Source organism: Centruroides vittatus, unplaced genomic scaffold, assembly GCF_030686945.1.
Source record: "Centruroides vittatus isolate TY-2023 unplaced genomic scaffold, ASM3068694v2 scaffold_1782, whole genome shotgun sequence".
Taxonomy (NCBI): Eukaryota; Metazoa; Arthropoda; class Arachnida; order Scorpiones; family Buthidae; genus Centruroides; species Centruroides vittatus.
The window spans coordinates 539,893-549,992 of record NW_027122685.1 but is presented as its reverse complement, the minus strand read 5'-3'; the positions used below and the strand labels follow the sequence as shown (position 1 = coordinate 549,992).

Genomic DNA, 10,100 nt, shown 5'->3' with positions numbered 1-10,100 from the left:
TGCAGTTTTTTCAATCTTTAATTCGGAACAGTTGTGCACTGTATCGTATTCACACAGAAGAAAAGCGTTACTAAACAAATTAAAGTAGACAGTAGTGCAAATTGATACAAAATGTACAGCATATTCTTTAGATCATAAATGATTTAAATAAAGAGTATTTTTACAGCTTATTTAATTTAATTTTCCTTTAATCAAATTGACTCGAATACATTGTATGAATATATTCGAGAAAACTGAACACTACATTAAAATTTTATAGCGTATCGATCGATAAATTAATTAAATATTGACGTGACAATCAAGGAACGACTTCATTATCAAGAATTTCATTATCGTTATTCGATCGTAAATTTGTAAAGAATTCATTAAAGAGAATACACTTCATATAAATCTATAAACACGAAGCATTACATTGGCGTTAGGCAGTAAAAATGTTACCTCGTTAAAAAAACTTTTTCTGCTTGGAGGTTCATTTAAACAGGATTAACTGTACAAGATAATATTCCAAGACACTCTTTACATGTCTCTTTACATCTAATGGCTTTTAACTTTTATTATAACAATTCAAAATTTGTAGAGCGAGGTGAGTTTTTAAAACGAAAATTTTATTGAATCATTTTCCTATCGTTGCTGAAGTATTCTTTGTATTATTTGAAATATTTTTCGAGTAATCGGTATCATACTACTATGGAAATTTGTACGGAATCTTATCTTGATGACATTTGTTTCGTTAGGCAATTCGATCCTTTTATTTCTGTATGTGAAATTTTCGGATTGAACCTTATAGAACCTTGTAAATGCAGAAAGAGTAAAATATCTGCTTCTCTTTTCTCCACGTACGAAAGAATAATTGAAATATATGTATGGGTCGTTGTAGTATTTATTTCCATCATTTTCGTGGTCGATATTCCATGCGCTAGAATATTTCGTGTGTTCGAAGAGCATGCTTTTTATTCTAAACTTGTGCCGTTAACTTCTTCTTTGTACGTTGCTTTGCAATTCAGCATCGTGAAAAGAAAAAAGTTTAGTGTCCATTATTCCATGTTCAAAAGTAGATACGAAGGTGAAGAAAAATGCCTTGATAAAGCTCAACCATACGTACTGATTTTATTTTCGTACACAGTCATTATACTCGCTTTGCTTGCTGTTTCAGTGCCATTGATTGGTTATCCTTACGTTATCATTGGAAATAAACACAAAATTAGAGCTATTACATGTTTGGTCTCTATTCAAATTTGGTTTATGGTAACATTTATTCATTTATCCTGTATGCTTACTCTAAGCACGCTCACTGTATTAGTCTCATCGAAAAGATTATCTAAAATCTCCTCAGAATTACAAATCGTAAATAATGCGAGAAAATATTATCTGCAAAATCTAATTGAAAAATTTATGGAACTATGGGAAGCTTTTCAACAAGTAAACAAAAAATGGGAGCTTCTGTTGCCTATCATGTATATGCATTTTATCTACGAAACCTGCTTTATTTGGTACGGAGTTCTTTTTGCCAAGATGAATCTTATCGTTCGCCTATTTATGGCTGTAATTGCGTTACAATTATTAAGTTTAAGTCTATTAGTCTGCTGGGGATTGTCGACTGTAACATCGACCGTAAGTAAAAATTAACATAAACTCTCTCGTGATTTTTTAAATGAAAATGTAATAATATTGTTCCAGATATACGACAATTTCATCTCCGTCGAAAAGTATTTCTCTGCTCCTCTGACCTTAACATACAAGTTAAAGGTATAGTATATTATATTTCTCTTATCATACCTTTTCATTGGTGTTTTAATTGAAGTTTTTGATGCTAGGTCGTTTGCTTTATGAAGATATTTGGAGGATTACCCATTGGAATATCCATTGGAGGATTTTTCTTCGTAAAAAAGAACTTCTTAATTCGGGTAAGATCTCAGTTGTCAAGGCAAATCTATCCTTTTGCTTTGTGTTTAAAATACCACAAAAACAAATATTATCGTAAATTAATTGTACAAAACTTACAAAAAAATGCTTTTCTTATACTGTTTACAGGCAGCCAATGGTTTTTATTCGGTCTTCTCGACTTTAATTCAAGTAACAGGAGTGCTTGACAAAAACAAATGCACATCAAAACTGCATTCAACTATCCGCAGCAACGACACAATTATTTAGAATTAACTCGTCGTGTTCATAGTAGATTAAATCATATACATATTATACAGTATATTCGTGCACCCAATGTAAACACAAGAAATTTTCTTATTCATATCAGTAGCACTGAAAGAGTTTATTTCAGGAAGTGCATAATGGATTAACTGAGATAATTAAAATTAATCATCGCCATATGAGTTGCGCAAAATTAACGTGAATTTGCAATCCGATAAAAATTGTTTTGTGCATTTATGAATAAAATAAAATTTTTGTTATATTCTTCTTTTCCTCTCCTCTTTCAACATTTTCACTTTCGCAGCTGTTATATATAAATGGAAGGAAAGCATGGCAAACGGTCAAAAACTCCCTCCAAGATTTTTACGTTTTTGGACTCGGGAGACCTTAAAATGTCCAGAAATGCAAAAAATCGGGTTTTTTTCCCTGCATATACGTGCAGGGAAAAAAACCCTGCATATGTGTGTATGTGGGGGGGGGCAGATTTTATTCACCCTCTTTAAAGCTTAATAACTTAAATCGGGGATTATTCGACCCGTTCGAATTTGATCCCCCAGAGCGGTAGGTTGCCACCTTGACCGCTCGGCCATCTGGCCGTCAAAAAGTTTGGTAATTAAAGGTGGAGGGGTGGAGAGATAAAGGGGGTCGTGTCTCATATCTCGAGTAGGATGGACCAACTTACGACTTTACTAGTTGGTACCATTCACAATTCTTTTTTCGTAAAATCTATCCCCACTTTCGAAATTAAGTTTATTACCGTTTTATAATACAGCGGACCCCCGATATAACGCGCATGTCGGGCGGGAAACAATACCCGCGTTATACCGAGCGGCGCGGTGTAACGCGGTTCGCGTTTTTACTTTAGCAATAATATCAAGGTTTTCTTTCACACTAAGCTTTTCTTTTACACATCATGCATACAATAATTAACGATGTCTAGACACTCGTGTTATTGCATTTTAGCGATGTGTGCCTGGAATTTAGCAAATAGAAAAACATTTATCTTCGCACATCAATCCGAATAGTCTCTGATAAACACGACAAATACAGAGCTAAGTAGAAAGGACAATTATAGGGGTAACGTCAGTAAGAGTCCTCCTATTACTATGCCTAACAGGAAAATAGTTGCAAATTGAGTGCACTGTAATTTTATGTTATCTGTGATTGATTTTTCCTTGCTTTACTGTGTTTGCATGTGCATTCATGAAGAGTTACAAAACAGTTATTATGCTGTTAAAGCGCACTCTGGCGGATAAAGTTTCTTTAATTACAGTAGGGTTGCCAGCTTTAGTTTTTGAATGATCAAGATGGAAACACGAAATTATCGTGATTCACAAGATTGTCTCGTGAAGGTGACAAATAAATAATAATAAAAAATATTTATATAAAAAGTAGGAATATAATTAAATTTAATAAAATTTAAAAAATTAATTTTTTTGTTAACGAAAACGTTTCAATATATATATATTTTAAAAAAAAATTGTTAATTAACCGTCATTCTGGTTTTTTTAACTCTCCGCCGTGTGGGCACTAAGAGAACCTCTTTCAGCAAGCCCATTATGGGTTCGGCCAGACCCAAAATGGGGCTGCCGGGTGGTGAGGGACGGGGCCCGACATATCTGGGTCGGCGACCACACGCATCAGGTGCACGTGATGTCTGATCACATGCATGTTTGGCGCGAATTGGAGACTGAGAACAATTTTTTCGACACGGCTTTTTATAACAGAAATTCAAAATTTATCATATCTTTGGAACTATCAATTGCTGCTTACAACAACCGAATCGGAAAAAATGCGTGGGAATACTTTTGCTCCATATTTTAAGATAATCTCGAAAGGGGAATTAAAAAGAGAGAAATGAACGTGATGAGTACATTATTCGATATAGCATCTTAGTACTTTTTATACTGATATTGTAATTCGCCTTCAGTAGTGAGAAATAATCAGTTGTGTTCAAGGACATGCTCCACGTTATTTTCAAATGGGTTAAAATCTGATGCAAATAAATTATCTTCGTAGTTCGTAATTCCTCGATCGATGATAAAGTCAGGGAAATTACCCTTCGCTTTTATATTCTATAATCGGATGAACACCAAAAATTCTGTTTTATCAATGCCGTTTCTCTTCGACGTAATGAAAGCCATAACAGTGCTTCTTCGAAATTCATTTCGGTACTAAATTTTTGTGGTATGATTCTCGATACGGACCGCTAAACTGTAGAGGCGAGTGCTGTTTTCTGCGACATCTTACTGTAGAAAAACTATAAAATAAATGCAAGAAAGTGGTACGTGTGAGTTGAGCCTAACTGTCTTCGTATTGTGTTTTGTAATGGTCTTCAAGACAAAAATCTGTAATACAGTATAACACCTTTAATAACAATAGAGCTTCTACACATCATAATTTTGAAAGTCCAATGATATAGCAATTTATGTAAAGCGCACTTTTGTGAATCGTATATACACAGTGCATGTCTGAAGAATAATTTGAATGTTGATTTTGTGCAATCACGCGCGCATTACAGTTTTTGCAGTTTTTTCAATCTTTAATTCGGAACAGTTGTGCACTGTATCGTATTCACACAGAAGAAAAGCGTTACTAAACAAATTAAAGTAGACAGTAGTGCAAATTGATACAAAATGTACAGCATATTCTTTAGATCATAAATGATTTAAATAAAGAGTATTTTACAGCTTATTTAATTTAATTTTCCTTTAATCAAATTGACTCGAATACATTGTCTGAAATATATTCGAGAAAACTGAACACTACATTAAAATTTTATAGCGTATCGATCGATAAATTAATTAAATATTGACGTGACAATCAAGGAACGACTTCATTATCAAGAATTTCATTATCGTTATTCGATCGTAAATTTGTAAAGAATTCATTAAAGAGAACACGCTTCATATAAATCTATAAACACGAAGCATTACATTGGCGTTAGGCAGTAAAAATGTTACCTCGTTAAAAAAACATTTTCTGCTTGGAGGTTCATTTAAACGGGATTAACTGTACAAAATAATATTCCAAGACACTCTTTACATGTCTCTTTACATCTAATGGCTTTTAACTTTTATTATAACAATTCAAAATTTGTAGAGCGAGGTGAGTTTTTAAAACGAAAATTTTTATTAAATCATTTTCTTATCGTTGCTGAAGTATTCTTTGTATTATTTGAAATATTTTTCGAGTAATCGTATCATACTACTATGGAAATTTGTACGGAATCTTATCTTGATGGCATTTGTCTCGTTAGGCAATTCGATCCTTTTATTTCTGTATGTGAAATTTTCGGATTGAACCTTATAGAACCTTGTAAATGCAGAAAGAGTAAAATATCTGCCTCTCTTTTCTCCACGTACGAAAGAATAATTGAAATATATGTATGGGTCGTTGTAGTATCTATTTCCATCATTTTCGTGGTCGATATTCCATGCGCTAGAATATTTCGTGTGTTCGAAGAGCACGCTTTTTATTCTAAACTCGTGCCGTTAACTTGTTCTTTGTACGTTGCCTTGCAATTCAGCATCGTGAAAAGAAAAAAGTTTAGTGTCCATTATTCCATGCTCAAAAGTAGATACGAAGGTGAAGAAAAATGCCTCGATAAAGCTCAACCATACGTACTGATTTTATTTTCGTACACAGTCATTATACTCGCTTTGCTTGCTGTTTCAGTGCCATTGATTGGTTATCCTTACGTTATCATTGGAAATAAACACAAAATTAGAGCTATTACATGTTTGGTCTCTATTCAAATTTGGTTTATGGTAACATTTATTCATTTATCCTGTATGCTTACTCTAAGCACGCTCATTGCATTAGTCGTATCGAAAAGATTATCTAAAATCTCCTCAGAATTACAAATCGCAAATAATCTAACAAAATATTATCTGCAAAATCTAATTGAAAAGTTTATGGAACTATGGGAATTTTTTCAACAAGTAAACGAAAAATGGGAGCTTCTTTTGCCTCTCATTTACATACATTTTGTATACGAAACCTGCTTTATTTGGTACGGAGTCCTTTTTGCTAAGACGAATCCTATCGTTCGCCTACTTACGGCTGCAATTGCGTTACAATTATTAAGTTTAAGTATATTAGTCTGCCGGGGATTGTCGACTTTAACATCGACCGTAAGTAAAAATTAACGTAAACCATCTCGTAACTTTTTTTAATGAAAATGTAATAATATTGTTCCAGTTATACGACAATTTCATCTCTGTGGAAAAGTATTTCTCTGCTCCTCTGGCCTTAACATACAAGTTAAAGGTATAATATATTATACTTCTCTTATAATATCACGAAATTTTTATTTTCATTGATATTTTAATTGAAATTTTTGATATTAGGTCGTTTGCTTCATGAAGATATTTGGAGGATTACCCATTGGACTATCCGTTGGAGGATTTTTCTTCGTGAAAAAGAACTTCTTGATTCGGGTAAGATGTCAGTTGTCTAGGCAAATCTATCCTTTTGCTTTGTGTTTAAAATACCACAAAAACAAATGTTATCATAAATTAATTGTACAAAACTTACAAAAAAATGCTTTTCTTATACTGTTTACAGGCAGCCAATGGTTTTTATTCGGTCTTCTTGACTTTAATTCAAGTAACAGGAGTGCTTGACAAAAACAAATGCACATCAAAACTGCATTCAACTATCCGTAGCAACGACACAATTATTTAGAATTAACTCGTCATGTTCATATTAGATTGGATCATATATATATATTCGTGCACCCACTGTAAACACAAGAAATTTCCTTATTCATATCAGTAGCACTGAAAGAATTTATTTCAGGAAGTGCTTAATGGATTAACTGAGGTAATTAAAATTAATCATCGCCATGTTAGTTGCACAAAATTAACGTGAATTTGCAATCCGATAAAAATTGTTTTGTGCATTTATGAATAAAATAAAATTTTCGTTATATTCTTCTTTTCCTCTCCTCTTTCAACATTTTCACTTTCGCAGCTGTTATATATAAATGGAAGGAAAGCATGGCAAACGGTCAAAAACTGACCCTCCAAGATTTTTACGTTTTTGGACTCGGGGGACCTTAAAACGTCCAGAAATGCAAAAAATCGGGTTTTTTTTCCCGCATATACGGATATGTGTATGTGGGGGGCACGATTTTATTCACCCTCTTTAAAGCTTAATAACTTAAATCGGGATTATTCGACCCGTTCGAATTCGATCCCGGGTCCCCCAGAGCGGTAGGTTGCCACCTTGACCGCTCGGCCATCCGGCCGTCAAAAAGTTTGGTAATTAAAGGTGGAGGGGTGGAGAGATAAAGGGGGTCGTGTCTCATATCTCGAGTAGGATGGACCAACTTTCGACTTTACTAGTTGGTACCATTCACAATTCTTTTTTCGTAAAATCTATCCCCACTTTCGAAATTAAGTTTATTACCGTTTTATAATACAGCGGACCCCCGATATAACGCGCATGTCGGGCGGGAAACAATACCCGCGTTATACCGAGCGGCGCGGTGTAACGCGGTTCGCGTTTTTACTTTAGCAATAATATCAAGGTTTTCTTTCACACTGTAAGCTTTTCTTTTACACATCATGCATACAATAATTAAACACTATTCAAAATACATTCAGGAACTCGATACATACACAATTACTCAATACGCAGCAACAATAAAATGCGCTACTCAATAACGCCGCACGGACCTATGTCGCCATCAAATGTTGCCGGGAATGTTAATCAAATCGTTGCTGGATTTTTAAGGATTTTTCTTCTGATGTTAAAAACGTATTTTTAAAATGTGCTCGCGGACTTCGGTTTAATGTAATTTCATTTTTCATTATATTCTTTAAGTACAAACTGATCAAATTTAATGAGCAAAATATAATTTTAAATATTTTTGTTTCATTATAAAACGTGTATATTTTTTCTTTTTTCCTCATCTGTCGTAACTGTTTAATTTATTAATAATAATAATGTTTCTATCTAAAAATGCGCAAATTCAATAAATATCGAATCTTTAAACAGTTAATATAAAATTTAATAAGTTTTATTAAATATAAAAATTTATATACAATCGTGAAAATTCCATGTACAAATTTAACTGTTGAAAAATAATTATAATTCCGGTTTAAACACACATCGACTGCAAAGTGTGTTTGGTTAGAATTCAACGTGGAAATGGTTTATTCTGTGCATCATTCTGTGGTGAAATGTTTTACAAGTAGAACACCAGTCGAAATATAAATTGCCTTGGACAGTTATAGTCATTTAAACAATAGCGAAACACAGTTTTTTTATTACACACCAACACTGCTTAATGTTTCGTTCTTATTTTGGCCACGATAGAGGAAACGAGATTACGAATAAACTCGAATTATTCTAATTAATGAAGATTAGGACGAATTTCATGCGATATTAATGCGTATACGTAGTAGTATATATAGCGGGGAATAATGGATATAAAGTAGGCTATTTATTTAAATTTGAACTTATCTCGTCTACTTGTACGTTATCAATTAACAGGACTTATTATCCTGGATTTAGGGATGCAGCAATTAGGTCTTACAGATCAGAAATAATAATGTTTATTTAAATCAACAGGTGATTTAAATAAAAATAAATTGAAAACCTGGAAGAAAGATATCAAGAAGTTCCGGAATGGTCGTTGCAGAGACAGGCACGCGAGGAAGGACCGGAAGAGGAGTGTAAATCGATTCTAAATAAGCGTAAGAAGAAGCCTTGGGGGAAGAAGATCTTCTTCTTCTGAAAGAAATAAATTTTCAAGGTCTTCTCACCGGATGTGACTTCCCCCCCCGATTGTGACTTTTTTACCCGGATTTGAACTTTTACCCGGCTGTGACCTAATGAACCGGACGCGACTTCATTCATCGAATGTGACTTTTCGTGGCGGTTTGGCGTCTTCCCTTTCCTGCTGACGGTACTTGGAATGATACGTGTCCTTCATCATCGCTCACGTGGGACGTGTTCTTCCACTTCAGTTAATTAAGGTCGACGGCGACAACTTAGCACCGTCTTCGGTCGTTCGAAATCTCTGAACCGAGCATGTTCGATTGGTGAAATTCTGAGCGGAAAATAATGGATTTTCGCCAGCAACGTGCGTGTCAACACTGGACACCTGAATAAAAACAAAAGGGAAATATCGCAGTTAGCATATGCCTAAGCCACAATTATAATTATGAGGAACAATTAAATACGTATATAAAGTTTTACTTAATAAAACTTTTTAACTTTATATTAATTGATTGCGTGCATCAGTTTAAATATTATATCCGCACGTTTTATTTTTGGACTAGTTTATAATTAAAGTTGAAAGTAATCTTTCTGACAATTAAACCGAAAGTCAAAGGAGAAGAAAATGTACACGATTCATAACGAAAGAAAAATATAAAAATAAAAAAAGTAAAAATAACTTTAAAAACTTTCGAATTTGTATCGATACAAACGCACGAAATAAAATGCTATAAAACAGAGATTATTAAACAAAAGTGAAGTAAACTGACTTCACTTTTGTCTCCGCGAGTACTTTGTTAAGTTTAATATCAACTTAATAACAGAAAAGTTCTCAATAAATGAAATTATAAAGACACCTGTCTTTGTAATTTCGTTTTTTGAGGATTTTTCTGATGTACTGCGCGATCATCTGCCGATGTGTAATGTACTGTACCGTACAATGTAAAATACAGTCGAATACAGAATAAGGTTAAAAATTGCAACAGATTTTCTTATATATGTTTAGAGCGATTGAGACTTTAAATGAAATTAAAATATTCACAATTCTGAAGAAAACAACAGGTCTTCACATCCTCTTCTTCTTACACAACCTCTGGAACAAAACAGCGTTTTCGGGTGGAATCCAGCTTGTGAGGCTTCTCGGCTGTCTCTGAACACCATTGTATTTTTTAAAGTGAACAAATAGTACCTTATGCGAACAAATAGTACCGATAGAATTAATA

The 10,100-nt window shown here is 33.6% G+C and overlaps 1 protein-coding gene across 1 annotated transcript; it reads left to right on the top strand.

The window, feature by feature from the left end:
* The first annotated feature begins 1,492 nt into the window (after positions 1-1,492).
* On the top strand, positions 1,493-6,834 carry LOC136987411 (uncharacterized). Its single transcript, XM_067285145.1, has 4 exons — positions 1,493-1,611; positions 1,678-1,746; positions 6,498-6,587; positions 6,715-6,834. Exons 1-4 carry the CDS (start codon positions 1,513-1,515, stop codon positions 6,832-6,834), a joined length of 378 nt encoding a protein of 125 aa, XP_067141246.1. The 5' UTR covers positions 1,493-1,512.
* The last annotated feature ends 3,266 nt before the right edge of the window (positions 6,835-10,100 follow it).